Source organism: Electrona antarctica (genome assembly GCF_951216825.1).
Source record: "Electrona antarctica genome assembly, chromosome: 23".
Taxonomy (NCBI): Eukaryota; Metazoa; Chordata; class Actinopteri; order Myctophiformes; family Myctophidae; genus Electrona; species Electrona antarctica.
In genome coordinates this window covers 29,097,390-29,113,772 of record NC_136804.1, presented here as the reverse complement: position 1 = coordinate 29,113,772, position 16,383 = coordinate 29,097,390, and the positions used below count along the sequence as shown (strand labels likewise).

At 43.8% G+C, this 16,383-nt stretch overlaps 1 protein-coding gene across 1 annotated transcript in view; it reads right to left on the bottom strand.

Annotated features, from left to right (window-relative positions):
* LOC306916558 (oxysterol-binding protein-related protein 8-like) overlaps window positions 1-16,383 on the bottom strand; it is a 158,109-nt gene that overhangs the window by 78,413 nt on the left and 63,313 nt on the right. The window contains 1 exon segment of the mRNA XM_079494471.1: window positions 14,121-14,157. Within this exon segment, the coding sequence (XP_079350597.1) occupies window positions 14,121-14,157 (37 nt within the window).

Genomic DNA, 16,383 nt, shown 5'->3' with positions numbered 1-16,383 from the left:
CTTTGGCATATGTATTTTATGATTTGCATATACTTTTTGTCCTTATGCCCCTTTGGCATATGTATTTTATGATTTGCATATACTTTTTGTCCTTATGCCCCTTTGGCATATGTATTTTATGATTTGCATATACTTTTTGTTTATGGTTGATGAATGTCTTATAGATCTTGATCTAAGCCCTCTGAGAACATACTGTATGTTGTGTCCATGTGTCATAAGTTCATGTATTTATTGTCCATGTCTTTTTCTGTTTAATAACAATATTGAAACGCAAGAAATAGGATGCTGGCCTGGGGTTCATGTGGTTAATAGTAAGTTCTGGTACAAAATTAAATTACAGTCTGGATCAGACCTTTGTCTAAAAATACTTGAGTCCAGGACGAGATGTCCTACAGTATGAGGCCGGTTTTACCAGCTGTGCAGAAATACAACCTAGTTACAGTACAGAAAAATACAAGTGTTTGCTACAGTAGGGCATTAAGCAACTAGTCGACTAGTTTACTAGTTGACAAAAAATAAATAAAAAAAAGTAATTTTTTTCCCGATTTTGTAGGCCTCAATATCAGGTAGATTATAGTTATAGTCACCATGTACACAGTGTTTCAATGTACAAATATGTATTTCCAAAAAAAAAAAAAAAAAGTTTATTTTTTTAATTTATTTTATTTTTTTTACATAATAGGTAGTTAAACAACTAGTCGACTAGTGAACTAGGCAACTAGTCAACTAGTAAAAATGACTAGAAGTGAATGCCCTATGCTACAGTATGCTACAGACCCCCCCAGAAGCAAAGATTTGAGTTTAAAAACGTTCACTCTGAAAGAATATAATATTCAAAGATTTAAGGTGCATGTTCACAAAATAGCAGATCTAGCCGCGCTACGAGCTTGTAGATCTGCTATTTTTCAATAGCTAAAGTATAACAGAATGCTTAAAACACCAAAAAGGGTTCCCGTCCAGAATGGGTTAAAAGGGTTTACACCACACAAACTAGTTGTGTCACTTTTGTGCTAGGTTTGGTTTTCTGACCTTTCAGGTGCTTTCTCCACACCATCTGGCCAACCCTGCTGGGCTATATATCCTGAGGCAGAGCCATCTAATAGAACGTTACGATATTGAGGGGGCAGAAACCAAGTGCTCGAGTGCTGTTCATGCAGCCTGAACCGAGCCAAGCTGGAGTTGGAAATACATTGTTTTCAACGAGGGTGGCGCAAATAAAAGCAATTTTTTGGCATGTGTGCAACATGACAACTGTTTTAAAGTATTGTACAGTAACAACTAAAGTCTCTGTAATGTTTATGTTGTACGATTACTACAAAACAATCTAAAATAAAGGGATTTAAGATCAATAAAGCTGGGCTGTTGCCGCCTGGGTCCAATGCTTTTCTGCCTACTTCCGGTCCAGGACTTTGTCCCTATTTGTTGTCCCCATTCTCAATAGAAGTCTATGTAGAAGAGCCGCCATTGGACTGAAGCCCCATGAAGTGAACAGAGTTTGCGTAACTCTGTCTTACTCTATGGCTCTGACCCGAGTGAGCCACACTGTGTCCTGGACCATGGACTACAATATGTCAGACGACACAACTGTGCGTCAGAGACGCTTCCACGTTTTTCCTACCCGATTTCACAGGGTGCATACTTAGTTTAGTTTAAGGTTAGGTTTAGGTGTGCTGCCCCGTGGGAGGTTAGGTTTAGGGTGAGGGTTTGAGATAGGTTGTAGTTGTAGAACTAATGACTGGTCTAACCAAATTACTAGTCTAAACCAAGTACTGTCTAAACTAAGTACTGCACAGGATTTCGCACCAGTGAGGGGCGGGAGGGGCTAGCCCACAGCGTGCCCACCACAGTCAGCGCACACAGAAGTCAAGGCAGACGGCTGTGGAACGTGAAGCACAACTAAACGGACCTGCGCTTATGACTGAAACAACACGCATAAAAACTTTGGCGAAAAACAGAAGCACATCTGAACTAACCTGACTCCGCCAGATGGGACAGCAGAGAGTACACTGGGTTCCCTCCCTCCTGCTACTCTGCTGTCCCATCTGGCGGAGTCAGGTTACATTTGAACCCCATCATCATAGTTTTAACCAAGATCTGCAAAAAAATCTATTTTGGCACAAAAATCCTACGGGAGCTATTTTTTTGACGCCTCGTACCACACTACGGTATAATTCAGTCCAACTGTCCAGTTTGCTGGAAACTTTGAATTTCTCTAACTATTATAAACTTTCACGAGTACAAATAAAATGTATGAAATGATATTAAATTGGTCAATATAAGTAAAATAATATAGGCAGCCGTTCCATAGGAGTATCTTTTTATATTTTTCCAAGAAGAATACAGCCAGTAGCATATTTAGTTATGTAATAACTAAAACATAGTGGCTATAGGCTATTATGGGAAATGTACACCAACTCTGTACACCTCAGAGAACGTTTTCATTCTGGATAAAATCATAAAATGGTCTATGGTCTAATAATCTAATGGAATAAATGGATGATCAAATGCAGGAGTTTTGACGATTCAACCAACTGTAACTAACTAGGTTAGTTAGGGGGGGTCCCATACCCTTGCCGCCTTGTAGACCTTCACCAGTGTGTGGTGCACTTGCCCTAGCCTAGCCCCTTAGATAGCACTTTATGTAGACTTAGATAGTATTTTAAACAGACTTATAGCTTGTTACAGCACTAGAATTGCATTTTAGTCATAACAATTTATAGTACACATGTATACTATATAATATAGTATAGTATGTATGTATAGATACTCCACTGTTACGTTCTTAGTTTACGCATGATTCATGATAACTACTTTTTATATATGTTTTTTATATGCTTTATATATGCTTTTGTTATTGCTTAATGTAAATCGCTCTGGATTAACCCATTTTGGGCGGGAACCCCTTTTGGTGTTAGCATTATGTTGTGCTTTAGCTATAGCAGATCTATGCTTTAGCTATAGCAGATCTACAAGCTCATAGCGCGCCACCGAGTGGCGCGCTACGAGCTTGTAGGTCTGCTATTTTTGAAAAATCGACTGACATAGAAACATAGCTTTTTCAGAAAACTGTCAGGATGTAGAAGACATTTTTAGAATCTGATCTCAGGTCAAAATGGGTTAAGAGCGTCTGCTAAATGCCTACATTGTAATTGTAAATTGTGCTATTTACATTCTGGCTAATATACAACATCTCATGCAGATATTGTTATTCACACTGATAACGTGGGTGTTTTTGACCTTTACCAAAGTGTCACACCCACTCGCTCAGTCCTGCTGTCACTCGCTGAGCACTGCTGTCGGAACTGGCTGAAAACCTGTAGGTGTTCTGGAAGCCATCCAAAACTCGAGGGAGGGGTTCAGGTGTAGGCCTGACGTCGAAATAAACTAAAATTAAAAAATGTCTTCTAAATCCTGACAGTTTCCTGAAATACCACATGTTTCTATATCAGCGGTGCTCAATATTTCATGTCAAGAACCCCAAAAATTATATGTAATTGGCTGCCGACCCCCATCTGAAAATATGTTGTTCCAGGGACCCCCCCCCAGAAGCAAATATTTGAGTTAAAAACGTTCGCTCTGAATATATATTCAAAGATTTGCGCCACATTTTCATGATTTTTCAAAAATAGCAGACCTACAAGTTCGTAGCGCGGCAGCTTGTAGATGTGCTATTTTTCAACAGTTAAAGCATAACATAATGCTTAATACACCAAAAGGGGTTCCCGCCCAGAATGGGTTAAGCAAACTATTGAAATTAGAGTGAACCAAATGGAATTGATGACACACTCCTCCTGGGAATCATGCCTGTACAGTAGATAATTAAAAGTAAAAAAAAGCACACCATACCATACAACTATACTAGTTCTGAGTATGGGTAAGTGTGGTATTAGTGCAGTGTATTAACTTCTATCAAAAAGATGAATGTGTATTAATATTAATACTCCTCAAACAGTTTGTTAGAATCAAACACTGCAGGGGGCACAGTTGGTAGTGCTGTCGCCTCACAGCTAGAAGGTCCTGGGTTCGATTCCCGCTCGGGACGCTGTGGGTGCCTTTCTGTGTGGAGTTTGCATGTTCTCCCCGTGTCCCCTATAGGGTAGGTACTCTCACAAAAAACATGCAGTAATCCTGGTCTCTAAACTCCCCCTGGCCAGCCGGGGCGCCTGTTGGAGGGGAAAGGAACTGGTTGGAATACCACGTGCTACGTCCAACCAGGGAAACTCCCCCCTGTCAGGTGTAAAGGAGCAACTTGGACACTCAGGCATGAAGGAAGCATGAGTTCAAGTCCGTTGCTCTCCCCATGTCCCCCATATATGGGGACTAGGTTGGCGGAGGGTGTGTAGAGCCCAGGATCACATTAGATAATTGACACAGGGGTGAAAAATGGGTTACAAAATCGTGGGATAAAAATTATTTAAAAAAAAAGAATCAAACACTGCAGACTCAAAAAGTGTGATTACACATTTCACAGAACATAGCAGCCAGGAGAATGAGACTAGCAGGCCGACACTGCCAAAGACATCAAGAACTGCCAGCCAGCAAATTGGTGCTGTGGGAACCAACACACGGGCGGCAGTGGATCAGGGGTAAGAGTGACCGGATGGGAACCGCAAGGTTCGAAGTGTCCTTGAGCAAGACTCTGAACCCAATAGCTGCTCCCGATGTGCAGGTTGGTGACTTGCATGGTTTCCTCCGGCATCGGTGTGTGAATGTGTGAATGAAATGCGCAATCTCTGTAAAGCGCCTTGGATAAAGGTGCTATATAAATGCACCATTTTACCATTTACGGGCATCGATCACGAGGATGTCCCACGCTGACATACGTGGATGTAATGAGGAAGTAAGTGTGGAATGGGGCTGCAAATTCACTCAGACCGATGCTAGATGGCTACAGGAGAACATCCGTCATGGTACGATTGGAAAACCAGTCAGAATGAAAAAATCACACCCGTATGAAACTGAGTGGTGCAACTACACATTTATTATATAGAGATTGATTCACTCTGACGTGATATCTGTGATGTCAGTGACGTCACATACTAACCATAGCAACCATGCTCGTTTTTTTGGTTGTTAACCATAGCAACCATGCTCGTTTTTTGGTACGAACAAACACGGGTACACGGGTACAAAGCCAGTTGTTGGAGTGGTTTGCACCACTCAAAAGGTGTTAGAGAGGCAGGGGCTGAAATCCTGCAGGACACTTTTGGACAAAAATAGCAAAAATAGCAGATCTACAAGCTCACAGAGCTTGTAGAGGTAGGACAGGTCAGATTGGGATGTGGTGAGGTAGGACAGGTCAGATTGGGATGTGGTGAGGTAGGACAGGTCAGATTGGGATGTGGTGAGGTAGGACAGGTCAGATTGGATGTGGTGAGGTAGGACAGGTCAGACTGGGATGTGGTGAGGTAGGACAGGTCAGATTGGGATGTGGTGAGGTAGGACAGGTCAGATTGGGATGTGGTGAGGTAGGACAGGTCAGATTGGGATGTGGTGAGGTAGGACAAGTCAGATTGGGATGTGGTGAGGTAGGACAGGTCAGATTGGGATGTGGTGAGGTAGGACAGGTCAGATTGGGATTTGGTGAGGTAGGACAGGTCAGATTGGGGGATGTGGTGAGGTAGGACAGGTCAGATTGGGATGTGGTGAGGTAGGACAGGTCAGATTGGGATGTGGTGAGGTAGGACAGGTCAGATTGGGGATGTGGTGAGGTAGGACAGGTCAGATTGGGATGTGGTGAGGTAGGACAGGTCAGATTGGGGATGTGGTGAGGTAGGACAGGTCAGATTGAGGATGTGGTGAGGTAGGACAGGTCAGATTGAGGATGCGGTGAGGTAGGACAGGTCAGATTGGGATGTGGTGAGTTAGGACAGGTCAGATTGGGATGCGGTGAGGTAGGACAGGTCAGATTGGGATGCGGTGAGGTAGGACAGGTCAGATTGGGATGTGGTGAGGTAGGACAGGTCAGATTGGGATGTGGTGAGGTAGGACAAGTCAGATTGGGATGTGGTGAGGTAGGACAGGTCAGACTGGGATGTGGTGAGGTAGGACAGGTCAGATTGGGATGTGGTGAGGTAGGACAGGTCAGATTGGGATGTGGTGAGGTAGGACAGGTCAGATGTGGTGAGGTAGGACAGGTCAGACTGGGGTGTGGTGAGGTAGGACAGGTCAGACTGGGATGTGGTGAGGTAGGACAGGTCAGATTGGGATAGAGGGTATGCGCATGCTTAAAGTGAATGGCACATCAAGTGGCAAATCGAGTGGCAAAGCAACATGCAAAGTGAGTTTAACATTGTTTAATGTTGTTTAATGCAATCAGATATGGCTTTTCTGTGTGGATGTTTGGGCTGTCAAGGCCAGAAAGTAGTTTTTTGCCACTCAGTAGGCGTTCATGCATAACTTCCTGGTTTGATGATGATGTCACACGCATACTCTCTATTGCTGCATGCAGGTGAATTGAACACTGACGTTCTAATGCTATTCCACCACCAGGGGGCATTAAACCTTTTTTTTTGTGAAAAGTACTCACTCACCCAGCAAGATGTAAACAAAGTGCTGTTTATAGATATTGTTGGTCGCTCTAACCCACAATGTGTGGGTTTTGTGTAGGTTTGTCATTTCTCATCCAGGCAAGCAGAGTGATCATTATTATCACTACATCTACAGTTCTTCAAGCAGAGTGATCATTATTATCACTACATCTACAGTTCTTCAAGCAGAGTGATCATTATTATCACTACATCTACAGTTCTTCAAGCAGAGTGATCATTATTATCACTACATCTACAGTTCTTCAAGCAGAGTGATCATTATTATCACTACATCTACAGTTCTTCAAGCAGAGTGATCATTATTATCACTACATCTACAGTTCTTCAAGCAGAGTGATCATTATTATCACTACATCTACAGCTCTTCAAGCAGAGTGATCATTATTATCACTACATCTACAGTTCTTCTAGCAGAGTGATCATTATTATCACTACATCTACAGTTCTTCAAGCAGAGTGATCATTATTATCACTACATCTACAGTTCTTCAAGCAGAGTGATCATTATTATCACTACATCTACAGTTCTTCTAGCAGAGTGATCATTATTATCACTACATCTACAGTTCTTCAAGCAGAGTGATCATTATTATCACTACATCTACAGTTCTTCAAGCAGAGTGATCATTATTATCACTACATCTACAGTTCTTCAAGCAGAGTGATCATTATTATCACTACATCTACAGTTCTTCAAGCAGAGTGAACATTATTATCACTACATCTACAGTTCTTCCGGTTGGTGCATGTTCTGATATTCCTAAAGTTTGATTGATTGAAATATTTATTAACAGTTTGCAGAATTACAGTACATTTCAAGCACAAACTCAATACAAAGACTGTTAACTGTGAGTGGACGACCTAATTAAGCATTACACTTGTTTACAAGAGGGTCCACCATGTTCAATTCATCAAAGTGAATATGATGTGAATATGATGAAAAGTAATGTTTATTATTTTATATTTTAATGTTATATTTTCCCAATGCTCTAGTCGATATATATTGAATATTAGGCTAATTGTAATGTGTCTGATGGGATTCCATTAGCTTCCAAATACTCTTGTGGTTTTGCTGTGGTCATGTATACCTCATCTTTGCCATGGCGAGTCTTAAACCATTTTGACCTGAGATCAGATTCTAAAAATGTCTTCTACATCCTGACAGTTTTCTGAAAAAGCTATGTTTATATGTCAGTCGCTCTTCGATTTTACAAAAATAGCAGACCTACAAGCTCGTAGCGCGCCACTCGGTGGCGCGCTATGAGCTTGTAGATCTGCTATTTTTCAATAGCTAAAGCATAACATAATGCTAACACCAAAAGGGGTTCCCGCCCAAAATGGGTTAAAAGAATCCCCAGTCCATGGACCAAACGTTCAGCCGAGTTTCAAAGTTGGATACAGTAATTTACTGCGACATATGAGGACAAACGGCATCAAAAGGCATGTAGTGATGACATTCACTACAGAAGAGGACACGTTATTTAACCCATTTAGACCCGAGATCAGATTCTACAAATGTCTTCTAAATCATGACAGTTTCAGTGGTTCTCCAACTATTTCATGTCAAGGACCCCCAGAAAATAAATAAATGTAATTGGCTGCTGCGGACCCCCATCTGAAAATATGTTGTTCCAGGAAATGAAAAGTAATAGCTAAAAAAAAGTACATGTCATAGAATTATTCACTTGGGTGTACAGCAAGAGGGGTGCACAAACAGATTCATGTACACTACATGTTAACCAACACCTGAATGCACACCATTATGCAGGCATTATGCAAAAATACTGTAGACAATGAAGTTCTTTATTCATTTATTTTTATTCCACGATTTTGCAACCCATTCTTTCACCAAGTGTCAATTATCTAATGTAATCCTGGGTGCTACACTTCCTCTGCCAACCTGGGGAGAGCAGCGGACTGACCTCATGCCTCCTTCTATGCATGAGGAGTCCAAGCTGCTTCTTTTCACCTGACAGGGGAGAGTTTCCCCTGGCCGGACGTAGCGCGTGGAAGGAACACGTTATTCCGACCAGTTCCTTTCCCCTTAGAGACCAGGATTATTTGTTTTTGTGAGGGTACCTACTGTACCCTATAAAGTTCTTTACAAGCACAATGTTCAACTCCACACTATGCTCAATGGTATAAGTGTTGATTAATTTTGATCTGTGAAGTGGTGATGGTACGTTTATCAGTACGTGTATCAGCCAAAGCATTGCTGATTATCCTCTTCCACATTTTAATTATGCACGCACACGCACAAGCACAAGCACACGCGCACACACACGCGCACACGCACACGCACACGCACACACACACACACACACACACACACACACACACACACACACACACACACACACACACACACACACACACCCCTAGAGTGTCTCACAGCCATCAACCTTCCACTTTATAAGGAGATGAGATGAACAGCACACGATAACATTTCCATTTTTATGCGAGTCTAAATATGGCCGATATGCAAGCTTAGGGACAGCTTTTTTCCATTTTCAAAAAGAGCTGAAAGCAAGGACAGCATATTGCTTGATCATGTAAGCTCAGTAGTGTAGTACAGTAGTTCCCAAAGTGGGGTCCGGGGACCCCCAGGGGTCCTTGAGGGAGTTCCAGGGGGTACCCAGCTAAATGATAGTTTGGAACCAAATGGACTCTTATGGGTCTGTAACTCTGAGAAAGTACAAATGCAATCCATTTGTACACTCAGAGTTAAATTAGCATTGATTTTACAATATAAATTGGGGTCCCAGAGATAGAAATGTTATTAAATGGGGGTCCATAGACTAATGCATGTCAAACTGAGGGTCCTTGAATTAAACGGGTTGAGAATCACTGCTAGAGACGTAAAAATCTTCTCTTATGGGGGGTCCCTGGCATAACTTTTCACATGGGGGTCCGCGGGATAATTAGTGTCAATTTGGGGGTCCTTGACATGAAAAAGTTTGGGAAGCACTGGTGTAGTATATTATGGGCAATATACTCTTTGGAGGAGTATATTATCCACCATTATGAATGAATAGAAACACCTGGTTCGGTATGAACAGGCCCTGTGGGGAAGCTTATCAAAACAAGGCTTGTCCCCTCCTGTGGTCGGTTTATTTACCACTCCATTCTGGGCACACTTCACCTTTAAAAGCCCTCAGACTGAACACCACTCGTATGACATAATGAATAAGGTAAACAGGCTGCTTAGGAAAAGTGTAGCAGCAGTGCCGTTTGTGTGTATTCGTGTGCACTGCTGTCGTAGTACTTGACCTAGCCTCGAACTCCTACAGGCGTATGAAAAGGCTCAACTTATGTATCTTACATAGCATTTTCATGTAGACTTAGAGAGAGAGCAGTGTATGTAGACTAGCATGTCAAACTGAGGGTCCTTGAATTAAACGGGTTGAGAATCACTGCTAGAGATGTAAAAATCTTCTCTTATGGGGGGTCCCTGGCATAACTTTTCACATGGGGGTCCGCGGGATAATTAGTGTCAATTTGGGGGTCCTTGACATGAAAAGGTTTGGGAACCACTGGTGTAGTATATTATGGGCAATATACTCTTTGGAGGAGTATATTATCCACCATTATGAATGAATAGAAAAGATGTCATCTTATCAGTCATCATGTTGTTTTGCTAGACATTAGTGTGTTCCTACCATAGACTGTAAAATAAATAAATGTATTCATAAATGTGATGTGCCATTTAGCTCTGTCTATCACACCTCTCATGGTGGCTGCCTTTCAGAGGCAATTAAACCAACCAACACGGTGACAATAATTGTTTGGGGATTGCTTCTGATTAATTAAAGGCATGTGGCAACTGGAAAGTTAACATTTCCATTTTTTGAAGCCTTCATAGTACTTGACCTCCATAGGAAGTTAGGAGACTACACTGTCAAATACATTGTGTCCAATGTATTTGTATTTAGTTCATAAAGTTCACATAACTACTAAATAAAAAGGTAACTTTTCAGTATTCCAATTCAAAAATAGCAAAACATTATTCAGGATTTCAATTCAAATAGAGCGAAAAAATAGCTGATCTACAAGATCAAAACGTGTCACAGTGTGACACGTTTTGAGCTTGTAGATCGGCTATTTTTTCTACGATATAGTGGCCCTCTGGAGTGAGTGTGGAGATATAGTGGCCCTCTGGAGTGAGTGTGGAGATATAGTGGCCCTCTGGAGTGAGTGTGGAGATATAGTGGCCCTCTGGAGTGAGTGTGGAGATATAGTGGCCCTCTGGAGTGAGTGTGGAGATATAGTGGCCCTCTGGAGTGAGTGTGGAGATATAGTGGCCCTCTGGAGTGAGTGTGGAGATATAGTGGCCCTCTGGAGTGAGTGTGGAGATATAGTGGTCCTCTGGAGTGAGTGTGGAGATATAGTGGCCCTCTGGAGTGAGTGTGGAGATATAGTGGCCCTCTGGAGTGAGTGTGGAAATATAGTGGCCCTCTGGAGTGAGTGTGGAAATACAGTGGCCCTCTGGAGTGAGTGTGGAGATATAGTGGCCCTCTGGAGTGAGTGTGGAGATATAGTGGTCCTCTGGAGTGAGTGTGGAGATATAGTGGCCCTCTGGAGTGAGTGTGGAGATATAGTGGCCCTCTGGAGTGAGTGTGGAGATATAGTGGCCCTCTGGAGTGAGTGTGGAGATATAGTGGCCCTCTGGAGTGAGTGTGGAAATATAGTGGCCCTCTGGAGTGAGTGTGGAAATATAGTGGCCCTCTGGAGTGAGTGTGGAGATATAGTGGCCCTCTGGAGTGAGTGTGGAGATATAGTGGCCCTCTGGAGTGAGTGTGGAGATATAGTGGCCCTCTGGAGTGAGTGTGGAGATATAGTGGCCCTCTGGAGTGAGTGTGGAAATATAGTGGCCCTCTGGAGTGAGTGTGGAGATATAGTGGCCCTCTCCCTCGTCAAAGCTGCCCACCCGTGGCCTACGGTATATACTTATACAGGTGCTTATACAATAAATGATCCGCTGCTTTTTTTCCCCCCTCTACTCGAACATTCTTCACCAAAAATAGCCGACCAACAAGCTCATAAGTTAACCCATTGCAAACGTGACACATTGTGAGCTTGCATATATGCATGTTTTTGCACAAGATTTGCCTCTTTGCCGAATGTTTGCCTATGACATGTCCAGAATAGCGATGCCAGGGTTCCTGTGGTTAAGAATGTGAAAAACATGTTGAGCGAGTCGCTTGTCTGCTGGAAGCCGAGAAATTAGAATAAACCGCAGTCTGTATTGTTTTGATTTTCAGCATGCATGTTAATTTGAGCAGGGATGCGAGAGACTCAATCAAAACTGGTCACTGGAGAGAGAGAGAGAGAGAGAGACGCATCTCACAGGCCTTCCAAACCGAAGGACTGTGAAGAAGCAATCTGTGTCGAGTGGACTTTAGAGACAATCAGGAAACAATGTGGATACGTAACACCTGGTTCGGTATGAACAGGCCCTGTGGGGAAGCTTATCAAAACAATCCAAGTACAAGGCTTCATGTCCCCTCCTGTGGTCGGTTTATTTACCACTCTATTCTGGGCACACTTCACCTTTAAAAGCCCTCAGACTGAACACCACTCGTATGACATAATGAATAAGGTAAACAGGCTGCTTAGGAACAGTGTAGCAGCAGTGCCGTTTGTGTGTATTCGTGTGCACTGCTGTCGTAGTACTTGACCTAGCCTCGACCTCCTACAGGCGTATGAAAAGGCTCAACTTATGTATCTTAGATAGCATTTTCATGTAGACTTAGAGAGAGAGCAGTGTATTATGTAGACTTATAGCATTTTATGTAAACATAGCACTGTATAGTATGCATAGTTTCATTATATAGATTTTCTACTGTTCAGTGCCGTCGCTACATATACGCGCAATACGCACTGCGAGTAGGGCAACACGCCGAGGGGGGCAACACGCCGAGGGGGGCAACACGCCGAGGGGGGCAACACGCCGAGGGGGGCAACAAAATGTGCCAAGCCGACCCTCAAAATAACAATTTTCTCCGCGTAATAACGAGTGGCCGTGTTTGCGTCCTCGCAAACAGCGAAAATAGCCGATCTGCATGAGAAATAGCAGCGCTCTCGTCAGGACGGGGGGGCAGCACAAATATCCTACGAGTAGGGCAACCAAATGGTCAGCTACGTCCCTGCCAGCTTACGTATGATTCATGAAAACTACTTCGTATGTATTTGATGTATTAACATGCTTTTTTTATTCTTTGTTCTTGCTTAATGTAAGTCGCTCTGGATTAAGAGCATCTGCTAAATGCCTACATTGTAAATTGTGTGCTAAACAGACATCACGGAAAACGTTTCTGTCACCATTCATCATCATCACATGGCAGTAAAAAACTCACTTCAGTGGCTAAAGCTATAATTGTATACCTTTTCTAGGCCTGTGATACGTTGGGCAACTTACATGACAGGTGAGAAAACAAACCCAGTGTTGCTGATGTGTCAAACTGGAAAATTAAAAACCTCTTTGCAAAAAGGAAAAACATATTAATGACGTTTAGAAGATTTAGATTTAGAACACTTTTCCTGAGGTTTGTATGTGTGTAATATGTGGTTCTCCACAAGGTGGGGCAGTTCACCAAAGCATTATGGTCATTGTAAGGGGCGGCGGTGGATCATGGGGAGAAAATAGCTAGCCTGGGGTCCACCTATGCTTTCTATGGCATAGGCAGCTCCTGCCGGGAGAATCTAGATGCAGCTGCGCGACATGAGACTAATTAATTAGAGCGACAGAGAGAGAGAGGAGTGTGTCTGTATACGGGTGTGCGTCAATTTAACAAAGGTGCAGATGATCACAAATCAGCAGAGAGTGATCGACGTTTGCGCTACTCTATGCCGAGTTGAAGTGGACTCTGTCCCAGACTTTTTTTTCCTCCCTGGAAATAAAAACGTCTGGGTTTCCGAGGCTATGTGTCGGGGGGCGGCGGTGGATCAGGGGTAGAGTGGCCGAATGGTAACCGCAAGGTTGCCAGTTCGAACCCGGGCTACCCAGAGTTAGTGTCGAAGTGTCCTTGAGCAAGACACTGAACCCCAAATTGCTCCTGATGTGCTTGCATGGTTTCTGCCGCCATCGGTGTATGAATGAATGGGTGAATTGATCTATGTAAAGCTCCTTGGATAAAGGCGCTATATAAATGCACCATTTACCATTTACCATTGTAGTAATCCAGCAATCCAGTCAAACACACATACTTCCTTATTTTTCTGGCCATAGGGTGCACATTTCATATTGTGCTACTGTTATCTACTACAAATACTATTAACATTGAGTGACTGCAGTTTCTTCCAGTGGTAAAATGTCCCTTTAAATCAGAGCTAATTAACAGACAATGGCCCTCATTTATCAACGCGGTGTACGCCCACATTTGGGTGTACACCCCACATTTGGGCGTCGGCCTCGTTGAAAACAATGTATTTCCAACTCCAGCTTGTCCCAGTTCAGGCTGCATGAACAGCGCTCGGTTTTCTGCCCGTCAATATCGTAACTCTTCTATTAGATGGCTCTGGGTAGCCCCAGGCCCTCCCCCGACAAAAACTGAAATGTTACTGGCTTACCTGATGTGGCAGGATGTTCTTTGATCTCTGCATGGTGCTAGAGGAGTGGAAGGACACACACACACACACACACACACACACACACACACACACACACACACACACACACACACACACACACACACACACACACACACACACACACACACACACACACACACACACACACACACACACACACACACACACACACACACACACACACACACACACACACACACACACACACACACACACACAGGGGAGGGGGAGAGAGTGGTTTGATGCGAAAGGAGGGGATATCCAGGTGGTATAGTCGATTATGTTGGCAGAGGTAGATGTTGGTGCAGCGAGGTTGGTGGTGTTGGTGGTGGTGGTGGAGGCAGCAGAAGAACCACACAGGACGACACAATTGGAGGGAAAAAGAAAAAGAGAAAGAAAAGAGAAAATAACAGACGTTAGTTCAACCAAAATGCAACGAAGGACACAAGGTGACAACACTGGGAACAGAACAGGCCTGGTAACAGAGAGGGGGAATGAACAGGGTTTAATGGTGGGATAGAATTGCCCAATCTAAGCTGGCCAGAAAGGGTACAGGTTTTAGTTTAGAGTTTAGACATACTATTGGTCCGACAAACAAACCCTCAAACAAACCCTAACCGCAAGCACGAAACACACATTTATTGCTTGTGAGGACCACCACTGACGCGCACACACGCACGTCGGGCCCCAACCTGGGAGTTTTATCCCAGACAGATACGAAAACAATACGACTGATTAGTTAATCCAGAGAGGAGAAAGTACTAATGAGGATTTCTTATAGGTTAATACATTACAGCCGCATGAGCCACTGATGGAGAGGATAGACAATACTATGAGCTGCTTACAACCAAAAAGACAAGCAGATTAGAACGGAGGGGTCACAGAAGGGCAGAGTTCGAGTAGCAAAAGTTTAAAATAGCACTGCGATTAGGATCCTGTGGGACCCAACGTGAATCTGGCAGGAGCTTTGGGGGAAACAGTGCCGACCTTCAGAGTGCTTTTAACTGCCGCTCCTTGAAGGAGAGAGCTCCAGTTTTCCCACATCTTCTCTCCTGTTCCAAGTGTCCATAGTCCATACGCCTTCAAGTCTCAGGTCTTACTCCATAAATATACAGTATACATGCCTGCCTACTGACTGTACATACAGTACAAACCACAACGATCTCTACTGCCGAATCATGCTTTGGAATGTACAGTACATACTGTATAGTGTATACCCTCAACAGTCTGTCAGCAGATATCCAGCCCTGTAACCAACCTAGCCTGGCTAATAAGCCAAACCGAATCAGCCGTTGGCACAAAAAAAATTGCCTGCCGGCGGATTACGGTCTGGAGAAGCTCAATTGTACGCCAGTTCTCTGGCCACACCAGAGAAATGGTGTGGCCAATCGGGACACGGTATGCAATATGGGCGGGCTTTGGTACAGTGACGTTCAATGCTTGAGACCTTTGACTGACAGTAGCTCTGACCAATTGCGTCAAAGAGAAAATGTTTGAACCCGCCCCCCGGGAAACAAGATCCATACACAGCATCTCCAGACTCAAATACCACACGACAGTGTGATTTGAGTCTGGCTTATTAGCCAGGCTATAACCAACCAGCATCTCCATGAGGAGACACACAGACCAACACACAGTCGTCAACGTTTTACCAAGACTTCAATTCAACCAGAAATCAAGACATATCAGCTCATTTACACAGGAGAGAAAACAGACCAGAATTTCAATGAGTTATTAAGTAACCTGTCGAAGCAGCGTATATCCAAACCGTGTAAAAAACGTTTCCACAGTAAACCGTGTGACAAAAGGTTCAGTGAGAGAGTTCTACAGGGGGCGGGGGAGGGGCGAGGGGCGAGGGGGGTATGGGAGGTTGGCTGCCACACTGAAGGCTCTGTCGCTCAAGGTTCGTTTGCTTGTTTGGAGAGGAGGTCCAAGTCTGTGGACCGCAGGTTCTGTGACAGACTAAATGCACCATTTAGAGTACGTTTATGGAGGAGGCCTGAGAGCCGGGACGTTGCGACATTTCTGAGAAGGAGGAGTTTGTAACAGACAGGTCAGTGGGCCAGGGTGACGTGCTGCCAAGGGGTTGGTGAGGGTGAGAACTCTGGCAGCTGAATTGTGGACATACTGGAACCTATCCAGGTACCAGTAAGGCTGGGACCAAGGCTATCCAGGTACCAGTGAGGCTGGGACCAAGGCTATCCAGGTACCAGTGAGGATGGGACCAAGGCTATCCAGGTAC